General features: G+C 47.3%; 1 protein-coding gene across 1 annotated transcript in view; it reads right to left on the bottom strand.

Moving 5' to 3' along the window:
• Positions 1-1,167: 1,167 nt before the first annotated feature.
• F13A1 (coagulation factor XIII A chain) overlaps positions 1,168-21,818 on the bottom strand; it is a 155,781-nt gene continuing 135,130 nt past the window's right edge. Inside the window, exons 12-14 of the mRNA XM_016221094.2 lie at positions 21,628-21,788; positions 8,537-8,673; positions 1,168-3,134 (exon numbers count right to left, since the gene is read on the bottom strand). Coding sequence (XP_016076580.2) covers positions 2,981-3,134; positions 8,537-8,673; positions 21,628-21,788 — 452 coding nt within the window. The 3' untranslated portion in view covers positions 1,168-2,980. The remainder of the gene's footprint in view (positions 3,135-8,536; positions 8,674-21,627; positions 21,789-21,818) is intronic.

Genomic DNA, 21,818 nt, shown 5'->3' with positions numbered 1-21,818 from the left:
GAAAAGGTGAATAAATGGGTGGTTGGGTTGGTTGACTACTTTTTATCTTTGTAATAATATTGGATGGGTGTTCATAAATAAGCTTACACCTAGACTTCTGTGACTTTTAATTGCTAATGAGTCTAGCACTAACTATCTCCCTGCACATTACTATTATAAATTTATGCATATATTTGTTATACTGCAGCTCTTCAAAGAGCCTTGAAGTTGGTTTTAAATCAGCATTCTTAAAACTCTGGGGAGACAAAGGATTTAAAGAGTTACAGAAAACCAGAGGTTGATTTCACTGCTGACTCCCACCCCAGCTTAATTTGCCATGATACCTGGCTTCTTAGACCTTTTAAAGTTTGGAAATAATTATATTTACTCCTTTTACAGGTAGATGAAGTAAAATTATTTGAAAAAACACACCCACATATATATTCATACAATATTATTTGTCATCTGTCTATCATCTATGTATCTATGTATCTATCATTCATCTCTATCACTTTGCATGTGTTGTTAAGGTTTGCTTGATATATCCCCCAGAAGAACCTTGTAGAAATGTAAGTATTGTTACCCCTCTTTAGCCATTGAAGCTATAAACACAAATAAGGATTTGTCCAGAGGCACAGAGGACTAGCACAGGCAGAAACTAGAATTCAGAATCTCTGCTGTTATCTGAGATACACTGCTTAGTGTTGCTAAACTACAATTTGTGGAGCCACAGTGCTATTGCACGGTGTAGAATCCCAGCGATCAAGAGTTGGGGTGACTCTAAGGCAGACAGAGCAAACAGGTTTTGTGGGCCAGCCCCACATTAGTTGGTAATAGCTTCCTGGAGAACTGTGTTGAGAAGGACTCAGGCCTATAGGGGCTGCAGTTGTTTAGTGGCGTCTGCCATGAATGTAGGCTCTCCTGTGCATATTTGCCATGTATTTTCTGTCTCTGCTTTAAGACCACAAAAGGTGTTCATTATGATAGGTATTCATTAAGATAGGTATTCATGCTGGCTTGTCCACTGATTCACCCTAATGATTAATGTGGTCATTCATGAGGAAGTTTCTGGAAGCTGGTTTTTGAACTAAATATGTAAATTCCCTCCTCCAGTGAAAGTGGCTCAAGCAGAGAGAGCAGCAAGGAAAGCTAGATGTGCCATCAATGCCAATTAGAGGCTGTGCTTTTGAAGGCAGGAATGCTTGTCTTCCTGTCCAGAGGGATTATCTACTGCTAAAGACGGGTGATTTACGGACGAGTTGTGAGCAGTAGGATGTTGTATTGAAAATTCAAAGCGTTCACTTCCGTGCAGATGCAAATATGATCAGATTAACTTTATTTTAAGCCTTGATTACATTCTAGTTAATAAGAATATACTACATTAAGCCAGTTTAACAGCCTAACAAAATGCATTCAACTTTAAAATTGGATATTGGAAGGCTTGGCAAATGCTGGGAAATTTGTTAATAAAGTTAGTATGATGTTCCTATAGGGGACCAGCTACCCTCATGGATTCCTGGTGCTACAGGCTCAGGAACAGTCTCAAAGGCTTAGAAATGTGGTTACATAAGCCAAGAATTCCATTCTGGCTTCTCCAGGTTTCTTCCTGCTCTGTTTTTGTTTGTTAAGAATCACAATCTACTGACCTAAATCATACCCTGGCATGTCGGTGGGTAATTCTGACCATAAATCAACTTTGCAGATGAATACCTTGGAGCACAAAACAAATGATGTCAGCATCCTGCCCGGGGTCTGCAGTACTACTGGCTGTTTGCAAGGTGCGTCCGCCTGACCTCTCAGCTCCTGGGCGCTGAGCTGAGGCCTCAGCATGGCTGGTGTGAAGGACAAGAGACGAGTGGCTGCCCATCCTTCTGCATGTTTGGGCACTAAATCTGCCAGTGTCTCTGAATTGCTGGGCTTACTCTATCTCTAAAAATGTACCTGGGCTGCACTATTATGCAAAGATGATCCCAGAGAGACAGGTGAAATATAATCCCTAATTAAAGAGACTGAATCTTCGTTCCTCCTGTCCCAAGCCAGGCTCATTACTCTCTAGGACAGGCATCCTTGCATTTTTTACAAACTGAAGGCAAGGCCCTTCACCAGCAAAAAGGTTACACTCGCTTCATTAGGATGCTGGCTTTACTGTGGTGGTCTGCAACCAACCTGCAACCTCTGAGATCCACCTGTACCGCAGCCCAGGAAGGGTTAAAGTGAGGGCTAGTGATTCCTGCTGATCAGACCGCGGTGTGACACCTCCTATAAAATGCACCATAAAACTACATTATTTAATAGAGCCGAGTATTGCATCTGCTTTCTTAGCTCCTCTTAGGTGATTAAGCTTCTCACAAATGCAATTTGTTAATATGGGGCCACATCTTCTCACAAGGCGAATCTTTGAAATTTGGCAGGCAGCTGCTCTGCTGCAGGTGCCAGGTGAAGGGCCTTTCCCTCGCTTTGTCAAGAAGACAAATGAGGCCGTACTCAATCCATGGGAACGATATTCTGACACAGAAGGCAGAACCTGCTTCTAAGACGGGGGAATAGAATTTAGGGCCCAAATCATGTGCTTCTCTCCATTTGGGAGAGTATGTTAGCCTTATAAGAGGCTGAGTGGGGGACCAGAAAGCTTGTTTTATACGAGGCCAGGCATTAAGCGAATCCCTTCGCTAAGGGAGGCCTCTGATACTTGAAGCTGCAGCCATTTGCGATGATAAATGATGACGTTTACTCTTATGAGCTATGAGAGCTTAATTAGGGCTTAATTAAAGCTAATCCTCAGAATCCTTTGGAAGGTGGAGCGATTGAAAACTAACTTCCACTCTGAATGGCCTGAGTTTGGGAAAGTGTGTCTTTGAAACACACGGCATCCCCACTCTGGCGCCCCCCCTATCCTGCCTATCTTGACTTAAAGCAAGAGCAGACTATTTTTGCATTAGCATTTCCTTAGCCAAGACTCCAAGAGGCCAAGTGCCTGGGCCCATCTCCGCCTCCGGTGCCTTTACGCAGAAGGCTGTCTTTGAATCTGCAAACCCAGCTCGCCATACACGTGTCGCAGGGAGTCGCTGGTCATGCTGGCGATGAGCTTCCGCGGGCCGGAGACCCAAGGCCGGCACACTTCTTCCCACTGCACGGTGGCGCCGGGCTGGACGTCGCTGAAAGGGGAAAAGACAGGAAACGCTTCACTTCCCGCACAGGCAGATCCAGCTTCCTACCTGACCAGGGGCAGTGAGAGCCCCGCTCCCTGCTCTCAGCTAGAAGACTGGCCGGGTCCACCAGCTACAACCCAGAGGAGGCCCCTAGTGAGGCTCGGCCAGAGCCTGCCGGTGACAGTCCCTTTTGGTTGTGGTTTTTCCTCTTGGATGCATCATCGTATCTCTCAGTGTGTGTGGTCCATGAAGTGTATGGTAGAGCTGGACAGAGCCCTCCCAGCCACGAGTTCACGGAGCTCTCACTTGTTCCCAAGCCTCCACAGGAGCCTCATCAACGTTAACCATCTGCCCTGGCTCGTTTTTTGACCCTCTGCTTCTCATCTGGGACTCAGCTCCTGTCTGAATCCCCTGGATGCCTTTGCCGAGATGCTGACACTCTGATTAGTCCTTACCAGCCCCCTTACGGAGCTGTTAATGGGCAGAGATAAGATTCGAACTCAGGTTTATCCGATTTCCAAGTCCATGCTCTTGCTACCACTGCGCACTGTGTTTCATACTGTGTCCTATAAGAAGGTGACTTTCGATCACGCTGCTTGCCTTTCCAATGCTTGATTTCTCAAGCAGGACAGATACCTATTCTGTCCTAAGAGCTTCCTGCGAGTGTTGTTCATGGAGGGTTCCTGGTCTTTGCTCTCTGACTCAGGGGGGGCAGGTGCTGGGTGGCTTAGCACGGGGCCCTGGGCCAGTGCCTCGCGGGGAGAGCACCAGGGAAATGAATCGAAAAGAGCGATAAGGGATCTGATTATTTTCAGGGGGTACTGAGGACAGCATGTGGGGGTTGGAAAGCAGTTAGAAAGCACTTAGTTCAGGGGTCTCATTCTAAAGATGAGGAAACTGAGATCCAAAGGGACATATGGCAGCTTCTATGGCCACAGAGTCCGATGGTCTAGACGACGGGAAAAGAGAGACACACTGGGGGACACAATGAGGACGCTTGTGTTCAGAAATGAGAAACGTGTTGTGTAGAGGGATTCTGTGGATAGATCCCCGGATAGATAGGCCAGGGGCTGGAAGAGGGCATTTTCGTTAGCACCATGGAGGGACCTGAGGGACCAAAGGATCTGGGGGTAACACTGTAGCTTTGGACTCAGGGTGGCTGGAAGGGTTGCAAGGAAGAACTGTGAAGGAGAGGTTGGAGTGGTCCACGGGCCTGGGCCGCATGAGCGCCCATGTGCTCTTGGGGGTTGGAGCCACACGCATCACTTTAGACAGAGCCAGGGTGAAGGGAGAAACACGGGCCACATACCTGTGCTTCACCTATTCTACATAAAGTTGGAACCCAAAGATTTCCTCAAATGTTGCTAAAACAATGTATATTTCAACTGGCTGTGGGTGTATCCTCTGGGATAAAAGGGGAAGGAGCCCAAATCCTAGAAATCCAGACACTAAATAAGAAATCCCTTTCTCTCTGTGGCCAGTGAAGTGAGAAAGGCATCCAAGGCCTTGGGCCCTCTCTCTTTGGGGCTGCTCTAAGCATTGACTTTGACACTGACAGTCTAAAATGTCTTAGTTTATTTGGTACTTGCTAACACTTTTCATAATTTTTATTCTTTATAAGTTTGACTAGATAAATTATTTTTTTATTTTAAAAAAAATGTATGTTTATTGTTGAAAGTATTACAGATGCCCCCCTTTCCCTCACTGACCCCTCCACCCCATATATAAATTCTTTATATCAGTTACATAAAGGCAAACTATGTGAAAAGAACACACACATAACCTATATATGTAGTTTTCAAACTCACTAAAATGATTTTTTGCTTCAAGGTTTAAACATCACCAACCTCAGCAGGGGCTTCCTCACCTGTAAGAGGCAGACACTATGGGATATGGAACAGGGTGTGCAGGGTTTATATTTGTCCTGTGCTTAGAATTACAGCAAGGCGTGGTAAGTGCCCAGCGGTAGGATGGGGTGTTATTTTTAGCCACTTCTGTGGTTGCTGTTTGCTCTGCCTGGACCTTCTGTAAAACAATTTAGGACAGTAGGTTCCTCCTGCCTGTATGTAGAAAACAGTTCTCTATCCTTAATTTGCAGTGATTAATTCAATGGGAATATAAGTTTGAGATAATTATTTCTCAATAACTGTGTTATTTTTACCCCAATCATTCATTTTCCCTTCTCTGGTTTCCCCAAGTGATCAACAAGAAACACTCAGTGAAATTAGTCACCTTGCTCAGGGATCTGGCCTGGAGCCAGGCCATGCAGGAAACGACCTCAGACAGAAACTGTAGCCTCTGAGCTTTGCTTCTTCAACTCACCCACATAATGGTATTTACACCTGTATCTCACACATGTATACCCTGTACACTCATCATGTATGAGCATCACGCAAAGATAGTACATGAAGGAACACATGCATGTCTAAATATGCATTTACCCACAGATAAATAGATAGAGAAAGAGAGAAACAAATCCTTTGCCCGTCTTGGTAAGTGGAGTAATACTGAAATAATCTCATTTGCTTGGGGATAGATGTGGTGATAAATGGCTCTCAGTAATGTGCTGAGCCATCGGGATACGCTGGCCATTTATCATCTTGAACACACGCAGGCAAGTGGGATGATTATTACAATAAACTGCAGCCCTCCGTGGTTTGTCTTCCATGGGTCTAGCCCTCAGCTTCTGTCCTACTTGAAAACCCCAAAATTTAAACCCAAATCACAAAGTCAGTGAACTTTTTTTTTGAAATAGCTCCCTGAACCTGATCACTTTTAAAAGAGAAAAATGAATCTGGAAGATGAATTATTTTATGTTCCGGAAATACCAAGGGCAGAAACTCGAAAGCTGAGTCTGTGGGAGGAGATGGAGGGAGCAAGGGGAACGAAAACCTTCTTGGAGTGGAGTTGGCTTGTCCCCCGACCGAGGAATGAGACGTGGCCCCCATTGCCTTCCTCGTTCCTGGTTCAATCCCCTGCCCACCAGCTCCCACCTCCCAGGCCCACTGCTCTGAGCAAGGGGCTCCCTGCCTTCTCGGACCCCGGCAGGCGTGTGTGGGGACAGCGGGGCGGTGACCCCCTTGCTTATTCAAGCTGTGTGCTCTAGAAATGAACAGGGCCTTGTGAAGGATTCTGGCTCTATAGAATCGCCCTTTCCAGGAGTCCTAGTTGTCATGTAGATCTGCCTCTCTTAGGCTGGGTCTTGGCAGCGGAGGGCACACCGAGTGTTTCTCATTAACTGGCAATAAGGCTGTGGGCACCGTGGCTCAGGTCTTGGCTTTGTCCTGGAGTCAGGAGGAAATGGAAAAAGCAGTGCTCTGCAAAGTCCCACGCTTACCTTAGATAATATATAGTTTCCAATTTTTGACAGTCTCTGGGAAATAAAGCTTCCTGGCTTTGGAGAGATCCACCCCTGGAATCTTAATTCCCGTGAGAGACTGAGGGCCTGGCGCTCGTCTGTTACCTACTTGCCGTGGGCCAATATATTGAAGTCACTAGAAATAGTCCCTGAAGGCAGAGTATGGGCGGGCCATTTGCCTGGCGTCCATGTAGGCACTGGCCTCTTTCAGCCTCTCCCTGACTCACTCCACTTTGCCCGCCCGATGCCCGATATTAACAAGAAGCGATGCACTTATTTTGAGCCTTGTATCTCCCAAGTAGCGGGTCACTGTGCTGCCTGGGCCTTAATCTTTCTTCTAACACCTGGATCGTTCCTTTTTATGCACGAGCTTTTGATCAAGGTGGGATTCTTGGCATAGCCAAGGTACAAAGGCAGCAGAAATAAAGGTGCCAAGGCGCCCTCATAGATGAGGCTGGCGGGGTTACTGTTTGCGAAGGAAAAGCTGAATACAGCAGGGGGCTGTTTTGAAGGAGAAACCTGTTTCACTCGCCTGAGCAATTGTTGCATCTAATTAAAATTGGAAGGCGTGAGAATGAGTGAGACTATCGTTTCTGATGAAAGCAGAACTATTATTGCTGACCTCTCCCTCTAGCTAGGGTTGATTTCTAATTTAATTCTTGTTTTCTCCTGCAACTTCCCTATTAGCACAGGAAGGTTGTTATGATCTATGCTTGCATGTTTTTAATGCACTCAAGTTATTTTCTCTGCTGTTTATTGCATCCACCGGCATCAGGCATCTCTTAAACCATGAGGCGCAGAAGCTGTGAGCACTGTAATTTAGGAGAAATGTAGGGAGCCCTTAGTGGGCAAATGGGATTTTAAAGGTACCCCAGAAGGGGTGAAGGAGGCCTTGCAGTTGCCCCACAGATTACAGAGCAAGGTAGCTTCTATAAGGGACACTGGGACAATTCCTAACATATCTGGTCATCGGGCAGTTTCCAAAGCCCTCCATCTCCCTTTCTGTACCTTAGAAGGTCACCCCACAGGAAATCTGCTAGATTGATTGATGCTGACAGGGACTTATTTGTGGTAGAAATGAAAGTAATAAACCTCGAAAATTGGGATCCATTCTGGGTGTCACACTCTAAGAGGAACGCTGACAAATTGGAGTATGTGGGAGCGGGAGGGAGTTAAACCCACATTGGAGGTGAGAGGAATAAAGTCAGGGTAGGTAGGGAGAAGACCTAAGGAAGGTGTGACAGCTCTTTGCAAACATTTGCAGGCCATCAGATGGAAGAGAGGTGGGCCTTACTCTGTGACTAGGTCCAGGTGACAGAATTAGGGTCCCTGGGAGGATCAAAAGGTGCAATTGTTTTCTAACAGTTAGCACTACCCGACCATTCTGATCTGTTTGGTTGGGTGACAGTGTTTGTCAGTAGAAGTCACAGAAGCTGAGAACTATAGGGCACAATCTGATGGTGCTCGGTATGAATGAGGCCGACTTCCATTTATATTATTACAGAGCTTGGGGTAGTCACTGGTTCCCTGACTGGGAGACAGTCTAGAATTCCTCAGACTCCCCTTTATTCTATTGAAAACAATAGCTCTAGAGAAAGGATCCAAGAAAAGGAACACTTAAGGAATAGCATACTATTGGACACATAGTAGGCACTCAATAAATATTAGTGGAATTGATCCATGAAGAATTAGTATGGCAAAATGCTTGACAGTTGGCTTCTGGAATGAGCCACCCTGAGCCTGAATCTTGGTGCTACTCTTATAAACTGTGCACCTCGGGGCAAATCAGGTGAACTGCCAAAGCCTCAAATTCCTCTACTGAGGGAGATAATAACAGCACCCGCCTCATTTGGGTGGTTTTAGGGATTAAGTGATGTAAGTGCCTATCAAACCAACACTATTTTTACTCCGTGCCCCACAGAAATGCCAATAAGGAAGCAGCGGCTCCTCAGACATTTTACTGGGAATTAGATGTCAGTTTGGAAAAGACACAGAAAGATAAAACTTCCCACAGCCCCACAACTCCTCCCCCCAACCCTCCAGCACCTACCGGAACATCTTCCTCATTGGTTTTATCACTCCAGGACCATCCAGGCGTATCCAAACATTTTGCAGAGTTTCTTTTAAAGGATTGGTGAACTCAACTGTCACAACCATGTCAGAACCAACCATCTGGGTGCCACGGACCTAAGGAACGAGTTGGGGGAGAACGCAGCTCATTAGCAGCACATAAAACCTCCCTCTGCTCTCCCGGGTCCTTTGCCACCTTCACTGTTGCTTCTGTTTTGCAGTAGGATTATTTTTTGGCAACGGAACCAGTGCGATGAGGATAGCTTATTGCTTTGACTGGGGAATACCTATTGAGAAAAAGATGGAAAATCACTAATTAGAATCACACTCTTTTCCTCATTATAAAAACCACCCTAATTAGAGCTCAGGTTAATTGCCTGCCTACCTACTTGCTGCTTCGTGTCAGCAGGAGGTGGAAGTGCATTTGGTGTAGTAACAGATTTGGTGGTGGGTGGCCAGGTGAACCCTGCTTCTGGATTGAGCTCAAGTTTCCTGCTAGGACCTGGGGAATTCCTGGGTTCAAGAGGAAAAATGCTCCAGGGGCCTGTGCTTCTCACTATTAGAAACACCGTAAAGAAATTTGTCCAAAGAGGGAGTCCTCAGTGTTGAACTTGAGGAAGCTGGACACTAAGATAGTCAGAAGAGACTTCATCTGCAGCTCCAACATCTGAGTCCAGGAGGGGTGAGGCTAATTGTGGGTGAGTTTATCCAGAACAAATCTCAGACGGATCAGGTGTTTGGAAGGAGATACCAGAGTTCAATGCCAACTTCAATACTTCCTAGCAGTGGGGCCTTGGGACTCAGCCTTTCTGAGGCTCAGTTTCCTTGGCTCTGAATGGCTGACATTTCTACAGGGTGATCTGTGTAGAATGCTATTATCGGTAGTGGTTTTTACCCTGCGTTTACTCTGTGCCACACACCTGGAACTATATGCTTTCCCGACACCAACACAACGTGCTGGGGAGTGGCCAGGTGGCGATAGCATTAGTGTGTTTGCTTAGGGGCTTTGCATCCCAGATGGATGGGTCTGTACATGCACCGAGTAACGTGGGAACAGGATACTAATAAAAGTTCTTCCCCACCATAAAGGCGTAGGGTGGGATAGTGCATATAAAGCAGCGAGCACACCGCACGGCACATGGAAAAGCTTAATACACTATGGCTTCACTTTTCTGAAGAGGTAATGATCGGGGTAGTTGGTTCTATTCACCTTATATTCTAGCCCACTTTCTACTCCAATATCTAGCCAATGCCCAGTAGATAGTTGTTAAATTAGGCCGACTGCTTAAAAAAGGAATCTAATGCCTATTTGACTTGTCTCTATAACAACCCAGTTATTATCATACCTTATTTCTTTACGAGAGTGGAAAATATCATGTGGAAATGAGCCTTCCTAATGAAAGGGAAGGACATTACCCAGGGTGGAAGGCCTATGGTCAAGAGTAAACTGTATGGCTTTCCTCTGTAAGATACAATTTGTTACTAAACATCTATGGGATTTTTAAAATGTGTAAGAAAAATGGAAATTGCAAAGGATTCCCCATGTTTATTGCATTCAAATTGCCATGTCCTGGGGTGGGTGGGGAGTAAGCTCACAGGAGTCAGGGGTGGAGCAGACATGAGCACGATGGTGATGACAGAGGACGTCACCCACCGAGCATGGCTTGTGTGCCAGGCAGTGTGTTCAGCACTTTAGCCAGTGGTCCCCAGCCTGGCAAGCACAACAGAATCACTGGGGACTTTAACATTACAGAGGTCTAGGCCCACCCCAATCAGTTACGTCAGCATCTCAGATGGTAGAGCTTATTGGCTTTAAGCTGCCCTGTTGATGTCTAAGGACCAACTAGGAAACTGCCCCCATTTGAAAATCACAGATGCAGACAAAACATTTGACAGACAGGCTAGATGTCCCCCTTCCTTCCCGGATGTCCTGGCTCTATCATAGATGTTGGGGGTAGAGAAGGGCATCATGAGAATACTTCACATACTTTATAAACATGTCCAAAATATTTTTCCTAAGTTGAAAAAAATTTTTTTCAGAACATTTTTTGCATTAAAAAAAATACAAACTAAAGATAACATTTACAAAATCTATCTAGATTCGAGAAAGTTGGGCTGTTCCAGAGACACTGCTAGTAAAAGTCTAATTGCTTTAATTTTGGGGGGAAATATTTTGGAGCTGCCTGCCTTCTGCAGACTTTTACAAGTCTGAGCACAAGCCCCTTAAAACATCTCATGATAGCTACTGACCCTTCCTCCACACTGACATACACAGTGACAAATATGAGACATGCATAATTGCATGTAGTTTTAGGGGATTCATGTAGACAGACCCAAGCCATCTCCCCGTGGCCCTCTGAGGTGTATGAGCTCCAGGCTGAGAGTCATCTCCATCCTGGGACGCGAGCTCCACAGGAGGGCTGGGGCTGTGGAAAGCCAGGTGCACCTTTCCAGGCCACTGATGACAGCCGGAGGGGGAAGTTCGGTATTTAAAAGGTTGGCCCATGTGTTTGGGCCTCCATGGATAAGTTTTAGATCTGAGTAGGATTAGAAGATTAAGCCTTCTCAGCTAATTTTATGCTATGCCTAATCAGGTTGCTTCCAGAGATAATCTCCATAATTAGCTGCTGGCAGGGGTATAGGAACACTGCCCAGCTTTCCTGGAGGCTGGGGCGGGAGGCGGCTGGGGAGCGGTGGGAGGCAAAGCAGGAGGCCCTCCCAGGCCGGAGAGTGTTTCTTGTGCACAAAGACTCGGTGTTGCTTTTCTGACATCTGTCTCCTGGACCCAAATTTAAACTTCCTTCAACTGATTACTGAGATGATTATGAGCCTTAAACTAAACTAAATATAAAAGCCTGCCCAACATTTAACATCACTACTTTCTGCTTAGGAACTGAAGTGGAGATAGTTCCCCATTCTGTTGAGGAAGATGGAGCGCACACGTAGCGTTTCCATGCTGTGTTGGTTGGAGCGGCGTGCCATGCTACGGCGTCTGTGAGTGACGACTACTGTGCTGAAAATGTCTGTTCAGATCTAGTTTTTAGGGAATCTGCACTGCTTTTCTTCAACGCTGTAAAAATAATTTCATATCAACATAATCATGTTTCTGATTTTCTTGCTCTCATAAAACCTTAAGTAAAGGGAGCCTCTAGCAATCCAGAGGAGGTTAGATCTAGGCACTTTATGCGTATTAACCTAGAGCAGAGTAGCTGTTGCTCGGACCAGGGGAAAGGAAAAAGCGCATGCCATGCTCGGTGACATGCACTTGTTTTCCGGCTGTGATGGCCCTGACTCTTTATGATTTTCCATTTAAAATATCTGTTTTGAAAACTGACAAAATATGCATTTCCAAGTTAAACATATTGACGTACCAAGCTCTGTCTTCTTATGCTATTTCATAATGAGCAACTATTCTGATTCTCTGGTAAACAAGATAGTTACTGACACACGTACACACACAAACTTTGGGGAAGAAATTACTTTGTAGGAAATCACAAGATCTCTTCCACGGAGTATATGCTTTACAATGTACACAACCATATCCAGACCTGGAGTGGGATTGAAGGAAGGTTTGAGAGAATGCATTTAGTTGGCAATGGGATTCATGACACATGAGTTCACCTCGCAGCCTGCACCCCCAGTGCTTTCAATCCTGTGTCACATGTATCCCTGGAAGATGAACGTTTCCTCCTCAGCCTGTGGCCACTGCAGGGGAGAAGCAGTTGCTTATTGTAACCCATGCTCAGGGGCACCGGCACCACCACTGCTGTCAGCGGTCAGGCCTAGGTTGGCATTACCCGGACGATGCTAACGGTTTAAGATAGTCAGGCAATGGTCTACGTCTGCACTGCCCAATATGGTAGCCACCAGCCACATGTGACTCTTCACACTTAAATAACTGAATTAAATTAAATTAAAAATTCAGTTCCTTAGTTGCACTAGCCACATTTCAAGTACTCAAGAACTACATGTGGCTTGTGGCTATCATACTGGACAGCACAGATTTAGAATATTTCCATAATCATAGAAAGTCCCATTGCACAATGCTGTTGACTCGTTTAACCCTCACAGCCATATGGAGTAGATACTGTGCATCTCCATTCCACAGATGAGGACCCTGGGGCTCAGAGAAGACATGTCACTTGTTCAAGTTCACACAGACAGTAAGTAGAAGGGAGACTTAACTACAGATAGTCTAGTGCCGAGTCATTGCTTAACTACACCCCTAATTGCCTCTGAATAAGAACAACAGTATTGATAATAACTGACATTTTATAGTGTTCACTCAGTAATGCAGGCATCCTTTCATAATTTTATTTGTATTATCTAGTTTAAACCTCCCGACAGCCCTATGGGCTTGGGAGCAGACATGGTCATTACATATCAGATATCACGTTCCCTTGATGGGAAACTGAAACTTGGAAGGTAAACAAAATGCCCAAGTTACAGAGCTGGTAAGTTGGTAGATGCCAGATAAGAATCTAGGCCTTTCTGACTCCACAATATTTATCTCCAAGCACCACATACACTGTGATCTGTCACAGCAGAGAGGCAAAAATAGTAACTTTTCATTGTGGGAAGGAGGCTCATTATTTCCTGCAATCCACTGAGGGATCATTCGCTGTATTACCTTCTTCTGTTACTAAACTACCAGTTGAGCACAATGATTATAACTTGACCCTGAACTAAATTTGAAAACATATATACAACCCAACTCCTTCTTTTTGACTTTATGGGGAGAGAATCAAATTTTTATGCCAGAGTAAAATGTGGCAAGATAGCCTTGGGGCCTTGATAGATTACATTACTTGATGATAACAGGATTTCATATTTAGGTAAAGAAGGAGAAATCATTTAAAAAAATAACCAGTCGCCTAAACATAGTAGGATCATATGATAAAGTAGATGGGAGTCATTATTGTTGATATTTTACTTTATGTGTGTCTTTTTTTAAGATTAAAAAATAGCAAGCAGGATATGCATAGAGCAAATTATGTTTCAGGTACCCCAGTTACCAGAGATTGCTCATTTCCATTCTCAAGTACAGGCTGCTCTGCAGCTGTATTGCTGTGGGAGATGGACATGGTCACGCTCCGGTGGCAGGGCTCACTCGCTGACATGGCTTAGGATGGGCTCTCCCGGTGGATGGAGCACACCCAGTGTCTGGTCCTCTGGGACCAACAGCCTGAACATGTAAAGTCATGGCTGGTGGAGCCCTGCCTGGGACCTTCCCAGGATAATAGACTTTCACTGCTCAGAGCCCCTCGTTATAGGAGCTCAGACAGACTGCTTTGATTTTCTCCTGAGACAGTGTAGGACAATACCCAATACCGAGGGGCACAGCCACAGTGGCTGAGACAGAGACAGTGACCGTACATGGGAGAAGCTCAGGGGATAGCCTGCTGGACTCAGGGTCTGAAGACCGGGGGCTTCCGCAGTGTGTCCTTCAGCCAAGTGGCTTGAACTCTCTGGGCCTCACTTTCTTAGGTGGTTTCGGGGAGGATTTGATGTGAAAGGATTTGGCTGAGCATCTGTGACATACTAGCATTTCCTGACTCTAAATGCTGTTGAGGTTTAAAGAAAGAAATGCTGCCAGGGTGACATAAGAACCTCCCCACCCCTAAGTCCCCCCATGGGGAACCAGGTAGATGCGCTCCTTAGGTTTCTTAGGGGAACAGCGCCGCCAAGGAGAGAAGCCGGCAGCCTCCTTTCCAAAGAGAAGTGGAGAGGCCACCCCGCCGCCCCGCCCAGCCTCCCACGGCAGGGCCAAGGGGACCGGCAGGGCTGAGGTGCGCCCTGGAGACCGGGACGGGCGACAGGGAGGACACAGGGAGCTGGGAAGGGAGAGAAGGGCTCGGCTGGAGCTGTGGGGAGGAAATGGTGCAGGGCTCAGGGGTTAATCAGAACGGCCTCTGTTTTTACTTTCTGTCTTGATGGAAAGTTACAGACATTCAGACTCTCACAGAACAGGACAAAACTGCAGTTAGGTCTGACAGTTTACCCACTGCCTCGCAAGCATTTCGGGGCACTCATCACATCTCAGACGGTCTCCCTACGTTTAGCCTTGCCTGTGGGATAAAGGTACATGAATTGGGATGTCGGAGCAGGGCCTGGGCGCCCACCACAGCAAGCAGCCTGGCCTTGCTCTACTCTGGTGAAAATGGGGGCTCCCAGGGGCGTGAAGAAGTTTCTGCACTTAACCTAGGGAAGAACTGTGGATCCACTTAGAACACAGCATTAGGATGGTTGTTAATAACACAGCGTAGCCCTGGCCCTTTTGCTCAGTGGTTAGAGCATCTGCCCGTGGACTGAAGGCTCTTGGGTTTGATTCTGGCCAAGGGCATGTACCTGGGTTGCAGGCTCAGTCTGGTTGGGGTGCGAGTGAGAGGCAACCAATCGATACGCCTCTCTCACATCGATGTTTCTCTCTCTCTCTCCCCCATCCTCTGAAAATGGAAAAAATATCCTTGGATGAGCCTAAAAAAACAACAACAATAAAAAATCACCTCCTCATAGTGTCTCAAATCAGAAGAGGTCAGGACGTGGAGCCAGCGCCAGCTGCGTCAGCAAAAGTTAGGAAAGGGCACCCCTTTTCGGGGTGCGTGCAGCTCTCTGTGTGGCTCGGTGAGCAGTGAGTGGGCTGGATTTGGTGCCTTCACAGCCCCCCTCCCAGGCTCAGACATCGCCCCCATGATTGCATTAGTTATCCTCACAGCTGCAAGCCCAGAGGCCGAGGCTGCCCTGTCACAGCCGGAGGTGCAGGCATTCTGCTTGGGGATGTCTGTGACTCCCCGCTTTTCCTAGGCCCTGTATACTCTGTCCCTGCAGGAGGAACCCCCATGAGAAAACAGAGCAGCTTTGCTCCCAGAGCTGACTGAGGGCGAATGGAAATACCGGTAATCTTTCAAAGGAAAAGTAAATAAAAGTGTTCTTAATGTTGAGTTTTTCCCTGATAATTTTTAAAAAGCATTTTCTACCATTATCTGCAGAGGGGGCACCAAATAACTATTTGTTGAGTGAATTGAATGAATGAATGAATAAATGAGTGAGGGACTATACAAAAGGAGGAATGAATACTAGAAATTTCTTTCTGTCAACAAAACAAGTAAGTCGGGGCAAATGCGTGTTAAAATCTTGTTAGTGCCACTCTAGGCCAACCCCTCACTTGTGAGGACTGTGTTCACCTAGGGGTGGGAGGCGGTGAGCATGTTAAAACCCATGTTAAAAAATCTTGGAAACAGTCGATTATTCTTATTTTTAGTGTTTAAAAGAATTTTTTAAAATTTGGGGGCACCTGTGTCTTCCTGGTTGGAATTTTTAAAATTATATACATAGAAAATGGTTATATTTTCTCTTAGCAAAATTGCTCCTAGCGCATATGAGAAGAGGAGTTCTGCTGGGGTTTTGGGGTGTTCTGCAAAGCCTGCAGGATTGTTTCACAGGATACTGCTACTGAAGTCTTGGCGCCTGAGCTGCTTTAGAATGGAGCTCAGAAGAGCTTATTTCCCAGATACTGAATGAGGGCCATCTGCTCCCCCACCCAGCCTTACTGAATGGGGGCCATCTGCTCCCCCAGCCTTACTCCAGCTTCCCTCACATGAGGGTTCCACAGGGAACACACACACACTCGACACCCAGCGGTCCGATTCAGTGCCACCAGGGGAGCGTCACCTTCACTGTGGGCCAGAGGGCCGCACGCTGCTCTGGGCAGTTCTCAGGGTGTGCCTGTGGGATTTCCAGGCACGGGTGGGACTAAGCAGGGAGGGAGGCAATCTTAACAGCAGCTCCCAGGTCCTGGCAGGGGCTAAGCATTCTCACAAACATCACAGATGTGAACCTGATATGTAATTGCAATCAATAGGAGTAGTATTATAATTATTAGTGGTTTAATTGTTTTGCAAAAGGGGCACTAAAGTTCAGAGAGAGCAGATGTGTGTGTGTGTGTGTGTCTGTGAGAGAGAGAGAGAGAAAGAGAGAGAGAGAGAGGGAAAGAGAGAGAGAAGGGGAGGAGAAGGGGAGGAGGGGAAGAGGGGAGGAGGAAAATAAAGTGGAAGCGAGGTGGGTGTGGTGGAAGCTACTAGACAAGGGTCTTCACTGAGTTCTTACTACAATCAAAGTACCATGCTAAGTTCTTTATGGGAATTACTTTGGTGATCTCTCCCAGGAACCCAATGAAGTCAGTCCTATCATTGGACCCATTTCACTTCTGAGGTGGTGGAGTAATTAGCCCGAAGCAGCCCAGGTAGGGTTATGAACCCAAGCAGTCTGACTGTAGCCATCTCTAAGTATTCAGGATCCTGTGTCTCTATGAAAGGGGCTCGAGGTGTCCCTCCTGGTTCTAGTTGACCTGGGTGAGAGCATAAAACATGTGAAATCTTCACTGCTGACTGACAGTGGGCGAGACCCACCAGAATGCTGTTCCCACATGGCACACCACCGACTCTACACAAACCAGTCTGCAGCCTGGAGACCAGCTGAATCCCCACAATTGCCTCCATCGTCTCCTAAAAATAGCTGTTCATTAAAAATCAAAATGCCTAAGAGTCTTTTTCTGACTTAAAGCATCTTACAACCATCAACACATGGGAAGTCAGAGAAAAATTCTATGTCTGATTTTAATAAAATATACTTTGCTCATCAAAATATTGTGATGGCATGGAAAAAGAGACGTGTGCTCATTAAAGTTTAATGACTCTCTCCCTGCCATTTTCCACCAGACTCATGCACGGTGGGCGGCCGGAGCAGCTAACTCATGGTGGGGAGAATGCAATCGAGACTGGGCCCAGAAGGATGGTGCCTGTGTCCACTGGCCAACTGCTTCGCTTCACAGGTGTCTGAATCCCCCTTGTGGAATCAGACAGGTGGGCTCAATACTGTTCCAGGTTGGCCTCTATTTGCTCTAAAAAGGGGGCTAGTTAAGAACAGCTGCAAACTTGCTGCCGGGAAGCTCCAGTCCCAAGGCTGAGCTGGGGGCCCCCAGAACAAGACGATGACTTGGGCAAAGGCTTTGAGGAGGAGAAACGAAAGAGGTTCTGACTCTTGGGACGGGGGAGTTGACCATAATGTTAACATTTATGATCTAGAATCTTCACTGAAGCTTCTGTTCATAGATGCAATTATAAAGCTGTCACCCCCAAATTTTAGACTCACCTTAAAATGGCCCCAAGCTGCCTTTCTAGGTTTATCACCACTAGTCCCCTGCTCCCAGCCTCGACGCCAACCAAAGCAGGCTTCTAGTTGCACTCCACGCCTGCCATCTACCTCTCTCCTGTCCTTGAGTATGTGTTGTCCTAGGACCTGGAGTGGTCTCTCCATCCATCTCTACTGCTTGAGATGCTGTCCACTCATTGAAGATCATCTATTGCTCTACAGCCTTAATCTTTGATACCCCATTTCAACCAAACTCATGCGATCTCCCTCCCTTGAGAAGCACAGAGCCTTTGTGAAGGTAGCCGCCGTCTTCTGCTTCCTGTGAACGTTCCCATGTGAGAGCAGTGTAGCCTAGTGGTTATCTGCACAGACTTCTGAGTCAGAAGGACCTGGGCCAGAAGCTTCACCCGTTCCCTTATTAGCACCTGCTCAAGGACGAGTTGCTTCTGAACAGTAATGATGACCATAAGAATAACTACCACCATACAGTTGGCATTTACTCTGAAGTGCGCTCAGGTGCCCATTAACTCATTCTATACTCACAGCCACCCTGGGAAGGAAATATCACCATCAGCTCTCTTGCAGATGGAAAAAGATGCCAAGAGAGATAAGTGATGTGTCCAGAGTCACACAGTTACTATGTTGAGAAAAGAGGCTTTGAACTCAGATAGTTTGGTCCCAAAGCCCATGTTTTGACCACTATGTCACAGGGGACTACCCTGTTGGGGCCTTGGTTTTCTCATTTGTGAAATGGGGATTACAATAATATCCACCTCGTAAGATAATATGAGGATTAAATAAGATAATGCAGGAGAAGTAATAATAGTGCAGAGCTCAGTCACTCATAGCTGCTATCATTGTCATCCGTGTCCTGGTCTCCCTCCTCCTGCCCGTGAGCTCAGGACGGAGGGTCACATCCTCCCAACCCTTGGCCTTCATGTCAACTCCCTCATGCCGGGCACATTCGTGGCAGGGACCCATGGCTGTGGACCCATGCCAGGCTCAAAGAGATTGACAAAGATTTCTAGCATGTTCCTAGTCCTAGGCAATTCTGGACCTCTAAGCCACTGTACTTTTTTTTTTTTTTTTTTTTTGTACTTTCACTGCATTTAGCTCCCTCTCCAACTCCTGTTTTTTCTTTTTTTTTTCATTGCTTTTCAGAGAGAGTGGAAGGGAGGGAGGGTGAAAGAGAGAGACAGAGAGAGAGGGGGGAACATCAATGTGGGAGAGACACATTGATTGGTTGCCACTGAGCCTGCAACTGAGGTATGTGCCCCTGGCTGAATCCAACCTGGGACCCTTCATTCCGTGGGCCGACACTAACCATGAGCAAACTGGCCAGGGCCAACTCCTGTTTTATTCCATCGACACCTCTCCCTGAGGCCTCCTGAGTGATACTTCAGTGTGACTCGTATCCTCCCTCCTTCCCCTCCCTCTCTTCCCCCTTCTGCTCTTCCTTTCTCTCCCCTCTCCTCCTTTTCCTCCCTTCCGTCCCCACCCCCTCTCTCCTCTCTTGTCCCCCCCCCCCCCCGCCCTTTCTCTGTGCCCTCCTTCCTTCCCTCAGCAGCTCAGGATGAAGACTGTGTCTGGACACCACGACTCTATTTCGTTTGTCCAGCAGGCTAAGCAGCCCCCCAGGGCCCCAGCCCACTACCAGGGTTTCTGGAATCAGGCCCCTTGCAGCTCAGGGGCAGCCGATGGCTTTCACGGAGTGAGGTGCTTCACCCAGCAACACCCCTTCCCCTGCGAGGACTGAGTTTGCTGTGAGGTTAGTACGGTTAGTGGGGTTAGGGGTTAAGGGCAGTTCACACGAGGCTGTCTCCTGTCCCTCCTGAACAACCTTGGCCCTGGACAGAAGCCACTATTTCCATTTCTCTCACGCTTGAGTCCCAGTCACACGGTTGTGCCTCTAAATAAGTGTCCTCCAGGAACAGCATCCCTGATGCTTTAACGGAAATTAAAGACCAAACAAAAACACAACTTTTCAAAAAGTGCACCGTCCCTGCCCAGCTCTCTTGGCTTGTTGGAGATGGTATTTCGATTCTGCCCCTGGGGAATTTAACTGCTCTTTAAGTAAGCCCAGAAGGTCATTAACAAATAATCCTTCAAATTAATAATGTCTAAAAGATGAAAATTATTAGTTTCTTTTATACACCCAGTTCATTATCAGTGATGCGATCAAACTCTATTGCAGGCTGGGTTTCAGCGCTGCACAGCCTGGAACAGCCTCTCCTGAGACCTTCCCTGGGACAAGCTGTCGCTTCATAAGGGGAGAGCTTGTGGGCCTTGCCTCTGGTGGCAGAGACTAAGGGCGCCTCCCCATGCTGCTGGGAGAGGCCTGCAGGGCACCGCCCGTGTCTCCCAGGGGTAGCAGGCCATGTGGGCAGCCTGCCCATTTGGGGGGGGTGGGCAGGCCCCCTGCTACGGTGCCCAGTGCCTCACACTGTGGAAGTCCTGTTTCACAGGATTGGAGGCACCCTGGAGGAGCGCTCTCCCGTTTTGCATGTTCCCTCTTCTGCCTGCAGACCCAGCACATCCTCATTTTATTTGTCTCTAAGGCCTCTTGTGCAGATGGTGCTCTGGTGGGCCTGGGGGCGGGGGTGGCTGGGTGAAGTAACCAACCAGAGATGATGGCTGAAGCCTTTCTAGGAATGAAGGGCCTGGGGTTCCTGTCCTCGGCCGGCACTACATGTCTGTGTGTGGGTGAGCCTTGTCCTAGGGTGACCCCTTGCATGGAGGTCCTCAAGTGCCTTCCACGTGGCCAGGGACCCAGCAAAGGCTGCCATTTCCAGTGCTACCAAACAATGATTCGTTTACCAAATGATCCTCAGAAAAGTCTTTATAAGACACAAGGCCTAACCCCTCCTTCCTAGCCTATTCCACCCCCAACTCCAGCGCTAGGGGTATTTAAAATATGAGAAATTTTGTAAAACTTTGATTTGTCTGTCACTCTAGAGGAATGCAGCTCAGGATCTGTGCTAATCACTTTAATCAATTCAGGAAAAATGTAAAAGTGTTCTCCAGTGACCTGGGAAGGTCTGAGCCCTGGGGAAGGCTGGCAGGAGAGGCCGTACCCCATGGACCCTGCTGCAGGCCTGGGTCCCTGCTTACAGGGCAGAAAGGTGCCTCAGCGATATGGCTACGATGTTGCCAGTGCTCCCAAGACGCAGGAGCTAACAGGCTGCCACATTCAGCCTTCATCCGTCAGGTGCCTTTGAGCCACCTGGGCAGAGATTTCTGGTGGTAAATGGGGGAGACAAGTTTAAAACTACTAGCCAAGTGGGCCAAAAAATGCTCCTGTGGCAACAAAAGTCAGAAAAGCGGTTATCCTGGTGATGGGGGAGGGATTATTTACTGGAAAAGGCATGAGGGGATTTTCTGGGGTGTCAGGCCTCTGCAGCTCCACCTGGCCGGTGGTTGCCGGGTGAATATACAGGTGAAAAGCCATTGTCATCGAGCTGACTCGCAGTGTGTGTGGCTGCCGCCCGCAGTTCCGTCTGGGGAACAGCAGCACTGTTCAAGGCGCCGGTGGGAGGTGGTCCGAGGGTTTCCATTTCACAGCCCACTCTATGCTGCAGGCAGTGAGAGCTCTGAGCATATGTGTCCATCACACATCCCTCTCTTCCTCCAGTGTGTTCATACCTACAGGTTATATTTATATCTGCAGCCAGATCTACATATTTAAATCTGGAGAGGAGAGAAAGTGTTATACGTGCGTGTCTATATATAGGGTAGTTTACTTCTTTCAAAGAACGGGAGGATCCTAGCTCCATTTTCCTTCGTGGGAGGGTAGGGGGAGCAGGACACACACACACACACACACACACACACACACACACACACACAGGGTAAAGCACAGTAAGCCTGATTAACTGATCAACAACTTTGCCTTTCTCCCTTGTCTGAGATGCTAACACTTACCTTGATGATGATCTTGGGGATGGTCAGCACAGTGGACTTCTGCTTGGCCAGAATGTCCCTGGTCTCATTGACACGCGCAGTGACAAAGAAGTGCAGAGACGCTTGCTCCAGCAGCTGGCCCATGTACTCGCCGGCTCTGACCAGCACCTCCTCTTTCTTGGCTGGCGGAGGGAAACAAACACGCCAGCTAT

This window comes from Miniopterus natalensis, chromosome 9 (assembly GCF_054644295.1).
Source record: "Miniopterus natalensis isolate mMinNat1 chromosome 9, mMinNat1.hap1, whole genome shotgun sequence".
Taxonomy (NCBI): domain Eukaryota; kingdom Metazoa; phylum Chordata; class Mammalia; order Chiroptera; family Miniopteridae; genus Miniopterus; species Miniopterus natalensis.
This window is presented reverse-complemented; position numbering and strand designations above follow the sequence as displayed.